Source organism: Neomonachus schauinslandi, chromosome 5, assembly GCF_002201575.2.
Source record: "Neomonachus schauinslandi chromosome 5, ASM220157v2, whole genome shotgun sequence".
NCBI classification, from domain to species: Eukaryota; Metazoa; Chordata; class Mammalia; order Carnivora; family Phocidae; genus Neomonachus; species Neomonachus schauinslandi.
The window spans coordinates 96,403,210-96,420,684 of record NC_058407.1 but is presented as its reverse complement, the minus strand read 5'-3'; the positions used below and the strand labels follow the sequence as shown (position 1 = coordinate 96,420,684).

General features: G+C 51.3%; 2 protein-coding genes across 7 annotated transcripts; both read right to left on the bottom strand.

Annotated features, from left to right (window-relative positions):
* Positions 1 to 385: 385 nt before the first annotated feature.
* On the bottom strand, positions 386 to 8,801 carry LOC110580887 (acrosin binding protein). The gene is made up of 10 exons (XM_021690570.1): positions 8,744 to 8,801; positions 8,221 to 8,439; positions 7,944 to 8,038; positions 7,345 to 7,462; positions 6,277 to 6,712; positions 5,660 to 5,792; positions 2,805 to 2,984; positions 2,516 to 2,683; positions 1,273 to 1,356; positions 386 to 673 (listed from the first exon to the last, which is right to left on the bottom strand). The coding sequence occupies exons 1-10, from the start codon at positions 8,784 to 8,786 to the stop codon at positions 551 to 553; spliced, it is 1,599 nt and encodes a 532-aa protein (XP_021546245.1). The 5' UTR covers positions 8,787 to 8,801; the 3' UTR covers positions 386 to 550.
* A 976-nt stretch (positions 8,802 to 9,777) lies between these two features.
* ING4 (inhibitor of growth family member 4) lies at positions 9,778 to 16,752 on the bottom strand. Of its 6 annotated transcripts, none has more exons than XM_021690755.1 (8): positions 16,690 to 16,752; positions 13,656 to 13,727; positions 11,784 to 11,950; positions 11,489 to 11,603; positions 11,239 to 11,347; positions 10,854 to 11,001; positions 10,534 to 10,595; positions 9,778 to 10,422 (listed from the first exon to the last, which is right to left on the bottom strand). In XM_021690755.1, the coding sequence occupies exons 1-8, from the start codon at positions 16,724 to 16,726 to the stop codon at positions 10,383 to 10,385; spliced, it is 750 nt and encodes a 249-aa protein (XP_021546430.1). In that variant the 5' UTR covers positions 16,727 to 16,752; the 3' UTR covers positions 9,778 to 10,382. The 6 variants fall into 6 exon arrangements, with proteins under 6 accessions (XP_021546430.1, XP_044771407.1, XP_021546431.1 ...); XM_044915472.1 differs by having other exon boundaries at positions 10,854 to 10,991; positions 11,247 to 11,347; XM_021690756.1 differs by having other exon boundaries at positions 11,239 to 11,344.
* Between the last annotated feature and the right edge of the window lie 723 nt (positions 16,753 to 17,475).

Below are 17,475 nucleotides of genomic sequence, written 5' to 3'. Positions count from 1 at the left end.
GGGTTATTCCCCCCACCCCCGGGACATGATCTCAGGCAGGCTCTGGCCTTTATCCTCCGGAGGGACAATCTTATACTCATCTGAAGTCACGGGCTTCAGAAATGAAGACACACGCCCTCATGGCCCACACAATCCCTAAGACCCCAGCCATGGCCTTCTTCAATCCAACCTCTAGATTCCTTAGGTCTCCTGGAGTTGGCTACTTCCCTGAATACAATTCATGAGGTCCTTTCATCTTCAGACGGATCCATAAATCCCAGCGGTTGGAGTGTTGATTCCCAGGGGGCAGGATGGCAGTGCTGAGGATGGGATCATAACCAAAGTAGGCCACACAGGTTGAAAATAAACACTTTATGCAAAGACATCCTTTAAGGTGGGTGGCGTTCCCATCATGGGCCTCTCTGGGACTGCTGCCCCAACCCAAGGAAAGTTAGTAGGGGCCAGGTAAGAGACCCATAAGGGGCAGCCAGGAAGCAAACTGACAGATGGGGTCTAAGAGCAATGGAATGTGGGAAGGTCGGGCTGGGGTAGAGACAGTATGGACCCCAGCTCATCCTGCTTGGCCTAGAGTCAGGGTGCTGAATTCCTGGCTCCATCGAAGCACAAGGTCCTCACTTTTGGCCTGGCTCAAGACGCTGTAAGTCTCGTTCTGCAGACATCTCATCCGGGACACCTACACAGGGATCGGGGACACACAGTCTGTGTCACAGAGCCCAGGGGACAGAGGTGTGGAGGTGGGGAAGTGGCATTAGTCCCGCAGGAACCAGAAGCGAGCGGGGACAGGCACAGGGCAGTCGGAGGAAGGAGGAAACAGATGTGGGTTTTTAAGGCTGCAAGACACACCAAGTAGCCCAACCTCTCCTTTAAGAAGCGAGAAGGCTGAGGATGGAGAAGGAAGTGACTTATTCCAGACCCCTTGGTGAGTAAGAGTCCAGACCTCAATATCCAATGCCCAACCCAGCTAGGCATTCTTGCTGTGTTGCCCCGAGGGCCCTCTCCTTTTATTTGCACATCCCTCCTGGACAGCCCCCCCCCCCCCCCCCCCCCCCCCGCAACCTCTGCCTTGGAGGGCCTCGCTTACTCCAAGACAGGAGGGGGTGGGAGAGAGGGCTCTGGTGGAGGCCTCAGCCCAGAGAGGCAAGCTGGGAACTGTTTCCACCCCTGTTGCTCAGAGCAGAGTGGGGTGTGTGTGTGTGCACTCAGAATAGATCCCCCTGTGGTGACCAATTGAAGGGCTGAGGGGAGAAGGAGGGGGCGGGGTGAGGGGCTTACCTTCCGGTCCCGGCTTCTCATCAGGCACTGTTGGCTTTTGAAGGCACAGTAGTTTGGGTACTGTACATAGTCTGTGTCACAAATCTAAGCCAGGAGCCAGGAATGGGGAGGTGCGGAGATATCAGAAGCCTTCTAAGATGCCAGTCCTCCAGAGAGAGCCCATAATGGCCAAACCAGGGCCATGGGTAGAGCCCTTGAGAACCAGACCTTCCACACCCAGGGTGCCCCCTTCTCTGAGGAATAGGCCTCTGTCCCCTGTGCCTTTCCTGTCCCACCCTCAGTCACAGTTCGGTGCTGAACAGAAGCCAGGAGGCGGAGAATTAAGTGGCTGCCCTGCTGGTCAGCTTGCTGGGAAAGTTGCTGAGAAATAGGGAATGGGGAAGGGGCCCCAATCAGGGGTCCAATCTCAGGGAGCCTTCTAGTGATGGTTAAGTGAGGGAGAGGGTAGAAGAATCTCTAATGTATGACCTTGGGTGAATCACTTCCCTCTGTGGATCTCACCTCCCCATCTATAAATCCAGGGGAGGAGGAGGGATGATCTCTGAGACCCTTTCTAGGGTCTACCACTCCTCAGGCCCAGGGATAAGAGCTGGGCAGGGGCCCCTCATCTCAGCTACCAACCCTTTCTTAAGCTGCCCCGGCTTTTCCTGGCCTTGACTTTTCCTGCTAAACCACAGGAGGGAGGGGCCTGGCTGTCCGTCAACAACTAGTAGCTCCACAGGGGAGGTCACTCTGGGGAGAGAGGGAGCAAAGTTGATTCCACTGAGCAGAGAAAGTGCTGGAACCGTAGGGCAAGGAGCCCGCCAGACTGAAGCAGGGCAGCACTGGGTCACAGGTCCATGACACCTTGGGCATCCCCTCATCATTGGTTGTAAAGGTGAGTCTAACTTTGGGCCAGTGTGGGAAGTGACTTGACCAAAGCCCCTCAGCAGGGACCCTGAAGAGCTGGGATCAGAACCTCTGTCCCCTGCCTCCCAGTCCTGTGCTCTCCCGGCCCCTCCACTCCTCTGATTCCTACTCCTTTCACAAACACAATCCTGCTCGCTCTTTTTTTTTTTTTTTTTGAGAGGGGGCGGGGGGTGGAAGGGTGTCTATTGGAAAAGAGGCAGGAGGCTCAGTGAGGACTGGTCCCCCAGAAGCCAGAGGCCTAGCCCCCTTGCACATCTTAGGGCTACTTAGAGCAAGGAACTGGAAGGAATGGGGACAACTGGGGTAGGGTTGAGCTTTGGGTAAAGGCTCTGACCTTGGTGGGGAAATCCCCATCCTGGAAGCTAAGGAATTCTGTCTGGAGCCAGCCGGACACCCGAATATCTTCACAGCCCTTGGTGGCCAGCCGGGCGCACCAGAAGTCCATGCGGAGCCCACCATACATATCCAGCCCGTAGAAGCGGCCTGATGTTGGGGTCCCTACCTGTGGCACAGGGGACAGGGGAGAGGTGCACGCCCCTGCCCCCCTGCAGACTTCCCTTCCCACTGCCCTTTCCTTCCTGGAGCCTAAGGCCTCCCCCACTGCAGGCTGCCCGGCTAGGTACCTGGGTACCGATGGACATGCTCTGGGCTATGAGCAAGGGGCTGATGAAGGGTGTTTTGTGCGAGTTGTCACACAGCTGTCGCTGCAGGACCGCCTCCGAGTGGCACTGTTCCAGCTTCAGGGAGCAGAAGTCACAGAGGGCACAGGTGGCTGTGTGTCGCCGCCCAAGACTGTCACAGACCTGGGGCAGGAGTGTGGTTGACAGACTGAGGCTGAGACACTTCCAGCCCTGCAGCACCGTCCCTGCAGAATGTCTTCCCATTAAGGCTCTTCAAGGCTTCTCTGGCTTTCCTCCCTGACCTCTCCCCAAAGGCTCCTCCAGGACCTCTGCTCAGTGTTCTAACTCTTCACCTTCTTCCTGCTGTGTCTACTCCCAGGTAACCTTCACCTTTCTGCAGGCAACACCCAAATCGTATCATCCGTTCCGATCCCTTTCCTGAGCTCCAAATCCTCACTGCCAAGTACCTGACAGATGTCTATCACCAGGTGACCTACAATCCCTCCTTTTTTTTTTTTTAAGGAATTTATTTATTTATTTGAGAGAGAGAGCTCACACAAGAAGTGGGGAGGGGCAGAGGGAGAGGGAGAAGCAGATTCCCCGCTGAGCAGGGAGCCCGACTCGGGACTCGATCCCAGGACCCTGAGATCATGAGCTGAGCCGAAGGCAGACGCTTAACGAACTGAGCCACCCAGGTGCCCCCAATTTTTTTTTTTTAAGATTTGCAATCACTCCTTAGACTCTGAAAAGGACTCATGACCTTCTCTTTCCCTCTCTCTGCTAATGATAATGCTAATATCTACACAGTCAACACAGTGTTAAGCACCATGGCCATAAACACTCTCGTCTCAGTTAGCCTTCACCAGAGCCCTATGCTAGACTAGGTACTAGAAACATCTCCATTTGACTGATGAGGAAAGGGGCTCAGTTGAGGTCGAGTGATCTGCTCAGAACCACGCGTCTAATAGATGGTGGAGCTCTATTCTGCTAACTCCCAAACCTACACTCTACCCAAGAACCCAGGTCCAAAACCTCCAAGTTCTTGGAAGACATTCTTCAGAGCGGAGTTACCCATCTCCTAGCTGGGAGCTGCGCCCTGACTGGGCTTCCTCCGCATTCTAGGCTGGGGCTTGCTAACCAGCATGTCCCATTCATGCCATCCTCCCCCTTCACGCGTGGGTACACACGTCACAGTGCACGGAATCTCTTATGTCACCTTACTTACTCCTCACACCAGCACGTAAGGGAGCATCATCATGTCCTTGACTCAAATTGTTATCAGGTTAGCGCTTCCTACCAAGTTCAATACAAATGCTTCAGGCCGCTGTTTGAGATTTTTCACCTTAGGCCCCTTCCTAGCTCTCCTGCCACTCTGCTCCAGGTAAAAATGGGCTCCCGACTGGTCCCTTAACCAAACCCCGACATCCAGGGAGCTCTCCATGACTCCTGAACTTCCTACCCTAAAAAAAAAAAAAAAAAAAGTCTCAGGGGGCGCCTGGGTGGCTCAGGTGGTTAAGCGTCTGCCTTCGGCTCAGGTCATGATCTCAGGGTCCTGGGATCGAGTCCCACATGGGGCTCTCCTTTCAGCAGCGAGTCTGCTTCTCCTTCTGCCCCGCCCCCCCCATGCTCTCCCTGAAATAAATAAATAAAATCTTAAAAAGAAAAGTCTCTCTCCAACACCTACTGCGCACTTCTTTTATAATGCTACTGAATCCCTCATGCTTTCAGACCCCTTAAGGGCGGGAGCAGTATGCTCATTCTTGGTGCCCTACTATTCCCTCTAACAGGAACCTCTACCAAGCCCCTTCTTTTGCCTGCGTAACGTCTTTCATCTTCAGGTCTCTGTTTTAAACATTGGTTCCTCTAAGAATTCTCTGATCCTCCCAAACATGGACCATGGGGTGCCCCATCTGCTGCGTCTGGACTATGTACTTCTCCATGGCTGCATTTATCCATCACACTATTCTGCCTGTTTCCTCATCTGTCTCTCCCACTAGAGTCTAAGAAGACTGGATCTATTTTACCCATCACCAACATCTCGAGTACCTAGTACAGAGTTGGTACGCTATACTAAAAAACCAATTATTGGGCGCCTGGGTGGCTCAGTTGGTTAAGCGACTGCCTTCGGCTCAGGTCGTGATCCTGGAGTCCCGGGATCGAGTCCCACATCGGGCTCCCTGCTCAGCGGGGGGTCTGCTTCTCCCTCTGACCCTCTTCCCTCTCGTGCTCTCTGTCTCTCATTCTCTCTCTCTCAAATAAATAAATAAAATCTTTAAAAAAATAAAAAATAAAAAAAAATTAAAAACCAATTATTTAACTTGCTCGTTGGCCATCCTCTGGGCCTGGCACTATGCAATATTGAACAAATGGATGAATGGAGGGCATGCTCACTCTTAACAAGTGCTTACTAACTTGTCTTATTTGAAAGCCTACAGAATATCTTCCTGGGAATAGGATTCGCTTGGTGCTGAGGGCACACTGAGACTGGGATCTCTCTACAGATCTTTGGAACGGGATCTATGGCCCCCCTGGAAAGGAGAGCTGCATCCAAGGCAAAGCCAAGTATTGAAGATGGTGAACTAGCTCAGGAGATAACTCAAGCCTAACAGCTCAGAGAGATGAAGACTGAACTCTGGACTGGAAAGGATTCCAGACTAGGTCTTGGGCCTTTTTCCTTTAAGGTGAGCCGGAGATGTCCTCCTAAAGAAAGATTCTCATTCAGAGAGAATGTCTCTCCAGTGATGCCTTGTGCTTTCTGTATCCCTGCCTTTCCCCCCTCACTCTCAAGGCCCAGTCTAGTGCCGGGCGCAGAGGATGGCCAAAGAGCATGTATCCATTAAACAGCATTGCAGGCATACCGGCTTCCCGAAGCCAAGGATCTCCTCCTCTATGTACTGCCAGGCTCTGGCTGTGGGGGTTATGGTGCAGGTGTTCTCCACAATCGAGTAGCATAGCACCAACAATGCCTCTACGTGGGGCATCTGCAGGAGGCTGCAAGAACACAGCGTTGGCTGGTGGGCATGGCCGGAGGGCTGGGGCAGAAAGCCACATCCACTCTTCCCCCACCCCTCCTTGGTGTCTGGTCTTGGTCACACACATTCAGCATGCTGATGGGGCTTTAGAGGCCTCCAGGCCAACTGCCTCCTTTCACAGATGAGGAACTGAGAAACAGAAAGGGAAGTAATCCTCCCCAAAGCTGCAGTGCTAATCAGAGGCAGAGACAAGACCAGAACCCAGGCCCAGGTCCAGGGCCCATACCATCCCATCACACAGAGCAAGGGCATCTAGGACAGTGCTTAAGGCAGTGATGGAGACAGAAGAGGTGAGGCAGACAGCTGCTAGGCGCGCCTGAAGCCCAAGCAGGTCTGAGTGGGTCTTGGAAGCCGAGGCTGGGTAAGGGAGCTTCTCCTTCCCAAAAAAGGCAGCAGCGGGGATAGGGTGGTGGCCGGAGTGTGTAGGTCAGAACAGCCTGTACCTGTCACGGGTTGGCTTTTTCCAGACGGGTTCTTCATCATACAGATCATTCATTTCATCCATTTCCTGGGCTGATCGGATGAGCTCCTGGATGTTCTCCATCATCATAGGAGTGGACTCCACTTCCCGGACTCGGGGAGTGAAGGAGAAAGGGTTGGAAGACACAAATTCAGACTGGAACTTGAGCTCTGGGTCTGTCTGCAGCCCAGCCATTGACTCCAATCCCTCCTCTGCCCCCTGTCCTTCCTCTTGCTTTCCCTCCTCCTCCAGCTCCTCTTCTTGCTCCTGGCCCTGCTCCTGCTTATGCTCCTGGCCCTGCTCCTGCTTGCGGTCCTGCCCCTGCTCCTGGCCCCCCAGAGACAGGGAGGACTGTAGCAGCTCCTCCACGTTGTTGTTAAGCCTCTCAGGCCAGGGCTGGAAGGCCTGTCGTTCTGTGGCTGCAGAAGGGTTTGGGAAGGACCGAGAAAGAAAATGGGAAGGAAGAGTCAGGCTTCTGGCCCCTGAGAGGGACACACACAGAAACACAAAGGCACAGGAAAGCAGCCTAAATGACATTCACACAGCCGAGCATAAAAGACACGGGGAAGACTACGAGTATGAAAATAAAAGAAAAATTGCCATGGCAATTATGGCAACTGTGGTCTCCTTTCCACCTCCCCGACAAGTGCTCCTCTTCCCTAGCTCCCACCTCAAATCCCACCTTTTGTCCCTCTCACTTAGGAAACACCAAAGATGCTGAATAGCGAGCAACGAATCCTTTCTAGAGTGAAGATGGCGGCTTATAAAAGTCCCAGAGGACTTCCAGACGCAGGAATGTTTGGGGGAGCTGGGAAAAGTGAATTTTTCCTAGAATTGTAAGCAATGTCAGAAGATACTCCTGGACGGGAAAGCCCCACCTTGTATTCATAAAAAGCAGTCTCCAGCCTTATGTAACCATGCTGCCAGCCCCCCACCCCCCAGCCCTGCTCAACATTCTTTCCCATTCCCTACCACCGATGCCTTAACTCCTGGGCTCTGGGATTTGTGGAAGGGCTTGCAGGTAGCCTCCCAGGTACTGGCAGGGTCTCACCTGTGACATGAGATGAGAGGGGGGAGGTCATCGTGGTGGGAGGGACATCAGAAGAACTGTCAATCTCCTTGAGAGTGTTAGGTGAGAGGATTGAGACTGGTTGGGAGCACCGGACCCTCTGCAAGAAGAGAAGGACAGTGGGCATGCGTTTCCCATAGGGCAGACTTCTACTCCAGCGTCCAGCTCAGTCCTTTTCTGGCATGTCTCCTCTCTCACAGTCCCTGGTGGAACCCTCTAAACCTGAGAAAGGGTTCCCCGGTGAGATAAGACTCGGTGTCTGGGCCACACCTCTGCCTTCACTCTTGTGTTTGACTTGAAAGAAACCACTCAAGTATTAGAAGAAAGGGGAGGCCTTGTCCCTTTGCCTCTTCTCTGCCCTCTTCCCTACTTTCCTTGCAGGAACAAGACTATTCCGACAGTCTGGACACCCAAGGTGAGACTGTACTCCTACGTACTCTGAGTAAAGGATTGGCAAAGTGGCAGGGAGGGAAGATCTCAGGATGGCCCTCCTGGAGCCCTTCTTCAACACCTCACCTCCCCGGCCCCCAACTCCCCCGTGGTCCTCAGACACCAGATCCAACCTTTGTCCCCGGCCTCACCTTGGCGTAGTAGACGTGGTTGGAGCAACGATACTGAGTAAATTGGCAGAAGGACTCAAACCAGGAGGCATAAGGGAGGTCGGAGCAGACAGCGCCTGAGAATGGGCAGGGGTGGAGAAGGTGAACACACACAAGGGGGAACCTCTCTCCCCGAGGGGGAGGGGGCAGTGGGCTCCTTGGGTCTGCAGAGTGGAGAATATGGCCCCCGGCTAAGGAGCCGGCCATACTCCTCCCCTCTCAAGCGAGCACCAGGCTGCCCCACCAGTCTGGCCCTCACCGTCCGGCACCAAGCCGTGATTTTCGTATTGGTCCAGCTGGACGAGGGTGGGGTTCCGGCAGCCGTGCGTTGCCCGGAGACGGCAGGTAGTCTCTGCTTTCCAGGTTGGGGTCAGCAGTGCGAAGAAGCGTTCATATTCGGTGGGAGAGAGAGGGCTGCCTGGGGTGGAGGCCGAAATTGAATCCTGGGCTGGGGCAGGTGTCAGAAGCAGGAGCAGCCCTGCGGGGCAGGGAAACAAACGGATGGATGGACCGAACTCCAAAACCCGCCTCGGGCCCTGGACAGACTCGCAAACGGGCCCCGTGGAAATCAGCAACTGGGGGATGTCTGGCCGGCGATCCCCGCGGATCAGGGTGAGGAGATTCCAGGGGCAGAGGGTAGGGTCTGAGCCCAGAAGCTAGGGAGCAAACCCAACGTGACAACCCTGAGAAAGCGTTTCAAAACCTTATAACAAGGGCGCTTGGGAGGTGGAGGACTGAACCCCGGGAGAAAGAGACTGCTCGAGTAGGCGGGAACCTCTCACCCTCGAGGAGTGGGAGAAGGAAGCCGGCGGCTAGCTTCCTCATGGCCCCAGTCGATCCGCCCGCGTTTCCCGGACCAAAGCGGCCTCTAACGGGCCAAGCCAGAGAGAGCCGGCGGGCGCGGGCTTGCCGATGGGGGAGTAGAAGGTGCGGCCCCGACGTCACAAAGGGCGGGGGGCGGGGCGGCGGAAACCGCCGCGCGCTCTGGGGGTCACCGCGCCTGCCCGGTGGGGGGGGGGGGAAAGGGTGTAAGGGTCCTCACATGTGTCATATTCAACCCCCGGAGGATAATGACGGCAAAAGCCATCACGGACTCAGTACCTTCGACGGAATAGGCCCCGTGCTGTTCTTTGTATGTATCACCTTATTGCATTCCCGAGGTAATCCTACAAAGTGGGTACTGTTATCCCTGCATTACAGATGACAAAACCGGGGTTTGGAGAACCAATCTGCCTAATGGGTGGTGAGGCCTAGATGGGAATGTAGGCGGGGTTCTAGGGCAGGCAGGGATGGAGTGTACAGAACAAAGTCAGCCTACGTGGGTAGGAACTAGAGGGAGCCTCCAGGTAAGAAATGAGCCAAAGGGGGAAGCAAGCCGGGTTCGGGTGAGGAGGTGCTCAGGTGTAAGGATGGTTCAGTCTAAGGACGGGGTTTCCAAATGGGAGGTGAGCAAGACAACCCATCAGCATAGGGGCAAAATGTTTTTCCATTTTGTGTTTAAAATAAGAAATCAAGCTAATAGTGTAATAGTACATGCATAAAACACACATACACGTTTATTGGAAATTAAGTGAAAGATGTTTTATGGAGAAAAGATGCAGAATTTTAAAAGTCTGGGAAAGCCCCAGGCTGCAGCACTTCCCCTCCCTGCCGCACCCCTTCCCAAGGTGAGAAGTTGTGGATTCTGGTGCAGAGGTACCGCTTCTGGTTTCATGCCTTGTTCTACTTCCTCCCACCTCTAATCCAACCCAGAGGATATGCAAACAAAATGTTTAGCACACGTACTGAAATACGGTCTCTACAATAAACACAGGAGGCCAACATGGATAGCTTTTATTCACCTACTCAAATTCCTTTACACATGTGTATGTGCATTCCACCTTGCCCCCTCTCCCACTCACAAGGCCAGGATGAATCCTCTTGGCACAGAGGAAGGGGTGCCCCTTCAACTAAGGCCACAGCCCAGATGCTCTGGGGGATCCCCTACCTCGGAAAAAGCAGGAAGAGAACAAAGTTTATCACACCAGAGCACCCCCACAGGGGGAGGGAATCAGGAGGCAGGGGAGTGCCCCCATGCTACTGCCCCAGTCCTTGAATACAAAGCAAGGGGAGTGAAGAGGACCATCCCTTGGAAATACAGCACCAACCTCAGCACAGAGGCAAAAGGACAGTGGGCAAGACCACTTCCCTCTGAGGGGGGCAGGCTGAATGAGAGTACAGATGGTTAGCGGCTGCAGCACCCCTCCCTACCAGGGTTTGGATGCAGCCTCAGCACCAGGAGTGGGGAGAGGGGAGGAGAAGGGATGACTACACTGCGCCATCCACTCTCCCGGAGCCCCCGGGCCCCAGCACAGGCTTTCCTCTCCCCACTAGCCCAGGTCCAGGGATGTAGAAGAAACCGTGGGAATCCAAGGCCCCTATCTATTTCTTCTTGCGTTCCTGGGAGCAGCGTGGGCAGAACCTAGAGAGGAACGTGATAGAGAGAGGTGGAAGGAGAAAGTGAGTGAGAGGGAGTGCCCTCCTCCACGCAGCTCAGGGGCAGCCCCGCGCCTGCCGCAACTCTCTCACTCACCACTTCCCCCGAGGCTTGGTCGTCAGCCCCACACAGGCAAAGTGGAACCACTCGATGGAACACTGAAAAGGAGGAAGATGGAAGAAGCAGAAGTCAGGGGCCCGAGTGGAGCAGAGGAAAGAAAAGAAGTTTCCTCCACAGATTCCTCAGAAGTGTTCCCGTATTCCGTCCCTTTGGAGAAATCTTGGAGGTCCCAAGGCCAACCAACTCCACCTTCCTGTTATTCTGGAGTCCCACTATTCAACCGTTTCTTCCCCTCTTGTACCCGCTCCCTCGTGGCCCCCAGAACCCCATCTGGAGGCAAAACGGTTGGTTCTCACATCAGGGTTGTCACAGCCAATCATCTCTCCATAGGAGACCTGGTGACAAAGGCAATAGGTGGGTTCGTTGGGATCCACAGGCATATCCAACACATCAGAGGGGTGGACACTGCCAAAGGTCACTGAGGGCATCCCATACTCAGGACTTCTGCATGCCGAGAGGAAGAGAACGTGTCATCTGCAGAAAGGGAAGCTAGAAAGGTGGTAGAAAGACATCCTGGAGGGGCAAGTGATTTGTGGCGTCTCTTTTCTATCCAGCAAATACCACAATGACAAGAAGTTACTGGCACAGAAGATGGAGAGTGGCTAGGGGCAGTGTGGGGTGGGAGTGCGGGGCAGGAGAAAAAAATACACTGTGTGGCAAAGCGCCCCCTTGTACACTCACGTGCGCACAAGTTTCAACTTCTTTTGGGCAGCTTTGGGAGCTTCTTCATCTGAGTTTTTCCCTTTGGAACGAGCACGGGCAGCTTTCTTCTCCTTTTGGGTCCGGCCTTCTAGGAAAGAGGGGGAAAGCCAGAAGGCAGGGAGACAGAAAGATGGGTTAAGTCTTCCTGCTCGAGCCCCTCCCCCGTAGCCGAAGTGTGGCGGCTTCTCCCTCGGCAACCCCCCCCCTCAAGCCCCGCCCCCCTCCTCACTCTTTTTGCCTTTGCTGGAAGAGCTGTCATAGTCACTGGACTCAATCTGCTTCTCCTTCAAATCAGCCTCGAAACGGGCCAGGTCTGTGTCCAGTCGCCGAATGTGTTTGTCCACCTAGGTGCAAGGAAGGAAAAGAGAGAGCTACAAGGCTGGTTTGGGCAAAAAGAAAATAAGGCTAAGGCACATTCTGTGTATCTCCCAGACCCAAAACAGATCCCCACACAGCTGAAGGAGGGGTCTAGGACCCCAAGGATTAGATGGGAGGTAGGTGGGGAGCCGTGAACAGGGCCATACCATCTCATAGGTCTGCATGGCAAGCTGCACCTTGTCGTCACCAAATTCCTTGCACTTGCCATAGGCTTCCTGGATCTGTTTGAGAAGGGCCAATTTTTCCTCGGAGCTCAGGCTGCGGGCGCTACTCATATACTCAGTGGCCAACTTGTCAATTTCAGCCTTCAGGTCTACAACAGAGACAGAGGCCGGGTCACAAAGGCCCCTGAGTGGCTAGGTGAAACACACTTCTTCCTCTTGTTTCTTGGACCTTTTCCATTGACCAGCATCATAACCTTCGAACTAAAATGCCCTGAAAGTTCACAGGTACTGTGCCATTTACTCAAGTAATGCAACATATTGACAGTATTTGTTTTAAAGGTGCCTTCAGGCGAACTGAAGTTAGTGAAAAATAAGGAGGGAGCCTTTGCACACCGCACTAATACGAAGTATATTTTTGTTGGTGTCCGCAGATGCTTCTTTGCAGGGCTTGCTGCTTCTTGAACCATGAATCTTGTCTCACAGGCTTCCTGATTTCGTGTCTCAAAAAACATTCCACAACAGCTCTGAGTGCTGCGAAGCGGCTGGGTCATCTGCTGCGGCCGCCTTCCAGGTCTGTACATCTGTGACTCATCATTTAAAACTAGGCCCTAGTTCATTTATGTAACAGTTCTTCTACCCTACTTTGCTCATCGTCTGCAACCTGCCTGTATTTCCCGTCACTTTTTCTCTGTTTGTTCATCTTAGACATTGCTCCGAACTTTTTAATATTGGAAGGCTGGCGATGTCCCCAGACACTGAGACTGTAGATGCCTACCACCTACTATTTGGTAGGACTCATATAAAATGTCGATGAAAAGAGACAAAAGAGTGACTGTAACGTGGTGCAGCGACAGACAACTGGAAGGATCTGTGTGCACACTATGTTTGTGCCCCCTTTCATGGGAGGAAGCTGGAAATGCATGTAGTTTGATAATGTCCCAACCGGTCTTTCTGTGCATGAACTCAAGAGTAGGGACTGTGATACAAAGGAAGCAAGCTAGTTCTCAGCATCCGCCAGGCAGTTCTCGGGGCCGGGGGTGGGGTGGGGTGGTGTCCTACATCCAGGATTTTACATGATGTTCACCTTTTCATGAGTAAACTTACCCAGAGTAACTGAAATCACAGCTTTAGGTATTCTAACACCAGCTTGTCACATCCTTGAGCATGGCTACATAAGGATGGAAGGTAAGACCTATATATCCTTCAGCAGGTATGGGGCATGGCTCCAACAGATGACATCTTTGCCCTTGAAGAGACCAACCTGACCACTGTAGTGTAGCCTCAGGCTCCAAGTGAATGCCTCAATGCAGCCAGATTTGCTCAACATCCAAGGAAGGCCACAGATGGTATCTAGTGCTTCTGTAAGGTTGAAGAATATAGTGTAGAGATCCTGTTGTTAATTGCTGCTCTTCCTTCTTCTTTTTTTTCTCTCTCTCTCTCTCTTTTTTTTAAGAACTTCTCTACCAACATGACTTGCGGTCTACAGCCACATTGAATTTTGTGATACAACATTAACAATCCAGCAGAGTAGAAACATCCTAGTCTTCCTATAGATATATTGTATACAGAGAACAGAAACGATTCTAGAGTTGACTTGTTTTTGAATTCTTCTTGCAGATATAAAGAACAGAGCATCTTTGAGTTCTTGAGGCATTGCTGCAATACTCTATTATGGAAACGCTGATCTAGAAATGCAGATCCTCACTGCTCTCCTTTTAAGAATTGCAAGAGAGTAAAAAAGAGAGAGAAGCCACAGTTCTCCAGATCAGACCAGATGATATGGTAACACCAAACAGAAAAAAGAAATGATCATACACACTCATTATACACCCAAACTCCTTACTCTGTACATACCCTCTGTTCTTTGGTCCAGGTCCCTCATGAGCTGAAAGTTTCTCTGCAGTTCGAAGGGGAGATTTTCAATACCTAGGGAGAAGAAGAAAAAGAATCACTGCACTTCATAGGCCTTATAGCTGCTTTTAAAGCACAGATCCAAAAGGGGACTCAGTTTCCCCTCCCTGGAACAGCTGGATTAACCTAGAACAGCTGGATTAACCCAGAACAGCAGTCATCATTCCTTTTTCAGTGGAGGCTGTGTCTGCATCTCTCCACAACTAACTTTGCCATCTCTTCCCAGCTTTCCCACCATTTGCCCCTTCAGGGATCTTACTCTATCAATCAGCCCCTCCTTTCCCTTGATTCCCTTCAAGCTCCTTGCCCTCAATCCAAATACCCACCTGGTATCCTCCACTATCACTCACTCACACACACACACACACACACACACACACACACACTTCCAATCTGCTCTCTGTATCGTAGTCAGAATATTCTCTTAAAAAATGCAAATCTCATCAAGTCACCCTCCTGCTTTATAACCGTCTGGTAACTTCCTCTCACACAATTCCTATTCATATTTTGTACTTTCTGGCCCATGCTCGCCTTACTCCAGCCTTGATTCAGGTCAGTCCCCCTTTGTGCTTGGTCTGCCCTGATCAGACTGGCCTTCTCTTGAGTGCCCCCCAACTTTGCCAGGGCTCGTACTGCTACCCAGCTTTCCACGTGCTGCTTTCTCTGTCCGGAATGACTGCTTGTTCTTCATCCCACCCCCACCATACTTCTTAGCCTACTAAACTGCTGTTCATTCTTCAAAGTTCAGCTCAACTCTGACTTCTCCAGACTCCAAGTGCCCTGGATGATGCCGTCAAGTTATTCTAGCTCTACCCTTTTGGGCACTTACCCAACTGCAATTAAATCATTAATTGTGTAACCAGTTATTTGGTATCTCTCGCCCTAGCCCTCCAGAAGGACTGGACACGTCTGTCTTCTCACTTATTTTGCTATGACTTGTGTACAGAGGGTCTTCAATAAATACTTGAATAAATGCACATATAACTTAAGTCTCTCCATAAAAGAGAAATCTCTTCCCATGACTCCATTTCAAACTTTTAAAATACCTCCACTGCTTTAAACTATAACGTCAGGTCTGCCATCCCCAGTTTACTGAGATTACTTTAAGTCACCAGTGACTTACCAAAACAAATGATCTGTTATTAGTCCTATCTTAAAAAATATGTCTGCAGCAGTTGGCACCATCTTCTTTCCTTCAGTAACTTTCTTCCTCTTAGGATTCTAAATCTCATCATATACTTTCTGATAATTCCAACAGTGATGTTTCTTTAGCCTGTCCCTTAAATGTTAATGTTTTCTTTTCTTTTTTTTTTTTAAGATTTTATTTATTTGACAGAGAGAGAGAGTGAGAGAGGGAACACAGCAGGGGGAGTGGGAGAGGGAGAAGCAGGCTTCCCGCTGAGCAGGGAGTCCGATGCGGGGCACGATCCCGGGACCCTGGGATCATGACCTGAGCCAAAGGCAGACGCTTAATGACTGAGCCACCCAGGCGCCCCTCTTTTCTTGAGATTATACTTTAATCCTCTCATTTTCCCACTTTCCTTATATTCCCTGAATGATCTTGACCTCATTCACTCTCATACAATTACCATGCCTATGCTTAAGTTTAAAATTGAATTAGGTATATTGCTGTTACTCCTGATTCCCTATCTTGCTGATGGTATCATATCCACCTCACTTCCCAAGCAGGAAATCAGAGTCACCTTAGATTCTTCTTTCTCTCTCAACTACCCAGTCATTCAATCAGTGCTGTCCTTTTAGCTCCTAAAGACTTCTGTCACTCTCTGAGACCTGAACTTATCATACATCAGTTGTTTTCCCTTATTAAAACCTATTTTTAAAATCTGTTGGTTCTTCGCTATCTAAAGTGCAAGCCTCTTAGGCTGACTTAAAAGACCTTGCACAATCTAGCCCCAGCCTTTCTCCAGCCTCACTTCCCAATCTTCCACCTTAGAGTCCTATCTATCAAGCACTCTGACTTCACCTTTCCTTGACCTGCCACAAATCCACCATAATACCTTTGCTGATGCCTTCTCCGACCAGAAATTTCCTTTCCTTCTCCACACTGGCAAATAAACACTCAGGTTTCAAAACTCTATTCAAAGATCACATCCTCTGGTAAAGCTTTACCTACATCCCCAGGGAATTAGCCCCTCTTTCTCCAGTGCTACCAACTGTCCTTTTAATGTATTTCTATTATTTCATTTGTCACAGTTTTATAATTATTTATTAGCAGAATCTGTTTCCTCCTAGACTATGAGCACTTGAGGGCACGGTCTGTGTCTTACTCATTTTGGTATCTCCGCAGTACCTGCCATTATGTCTGACCCAGAGCAGGGCCTCAATAAATGAATGGATGACTCCCAACACTAAGACAAATAAATGTAAGCGCATAAGGGTGACAGGCTTTGTGAAGGGGTGGGTAACACAAATGGCATAAACACAACACCAGATTTCCATTCGATAGGAATTGGATCTTTACTCCAAGAAGAGAAGGTTCCAGTTTTACTACCTGACAGTGGTCACTCACAACCCGCGATCCCCATGAGAAACCGCTTCTCAGAAACAACTGAGCGGAGGAGCTGCGAGCAGGTCTTTGTCGCTGCTCCAAATAGCAGTGGGTGATATACTAAAACGACCGATCCTAAACGATTGTCGGGGGGGGGGGGTGAATATCCTGAGGCTGGAGACCCTGGAGATGGGCTCGGCAAATACCTTCCCAGCTCTGCCCATTAGCCCTACAAGAGACATCCCCTCAGCCCTACCGCGCAGCCCCTCCCTCGTCTACACCCAAAGCCAGGCCCCGACCCTGCTGCCCCGCCCCCTCTTTCTTCACACCCTCCAATATTTTCTCTCACGGAACCCCTTCACAATTGTGACTTTTTGACCACCGGGACTTCGGGGCCGTACAGCTCCTCAGCCCCGATCCCCCCCGCCACTCTATGACCCCTGACCCCCTCCTCCAGCCTGCTCTTACTGTCCAGATAATGTTCCAAATACATCCCCGCAGCCATCTTGAAGCAAAACAAAGCAACTTCCGATCCGCCCCGGAAGTGACTGAAACGCAACAGGCGCTGAAGCTATCATCCTTGGGTTGGAGCCTTTCCGCCCTTAAAAGGAGAGCTTCCGCCCTCAGTAAATTATTCGCCGGGACACATCCGCCCGACGTTGAAACTTTCCTTTTTGCGTAGGTAGCCGGGGCGGCCCGTGCCGAGGTGTCTTGAGGTGGCTTTAGCACGCTTCCGCCCTTACTGAGACCCCAGTACGCGACCGAAGCAGGCATGACGTCACTGCGGGTCGCCATTTTGCATTCCCTATCAAAATTTTTTTTTTTTTTCCCCTCCAAAACCAGGATGTGCGGTAATGAGGGGCAAAAAACCCCCCTTGTCTCTTTAGGATAGTATTCCATAAATATACCTTTTCAGCGACTGGGGACTCTGCTCCTTTTTGCAGGATATGAATCTAGTGACCACAGCAGGTCCTGGCTGAATCAAGACTTTCTTCAAGGGAGCTAGTTTCTTAACGAAGTTAGGAAGGCGTAGCTAGTGTTGCGAGATTTAAACCCTCCGCACTTCTTTTCAATCGCACGAACATCGGCTCCCCAGGATTATTTTTTAACTTGGAAAGAAATCATTATTTATAAACTGTACTTATAAATACAAAGACTTACACAATAAAGCTGTAATTCTTCACAGTTGTCAGGGTTCCTGTCCTTTTCACACTCGAATACATTCTCACGTATAAAATGACATAGTATTTTTGG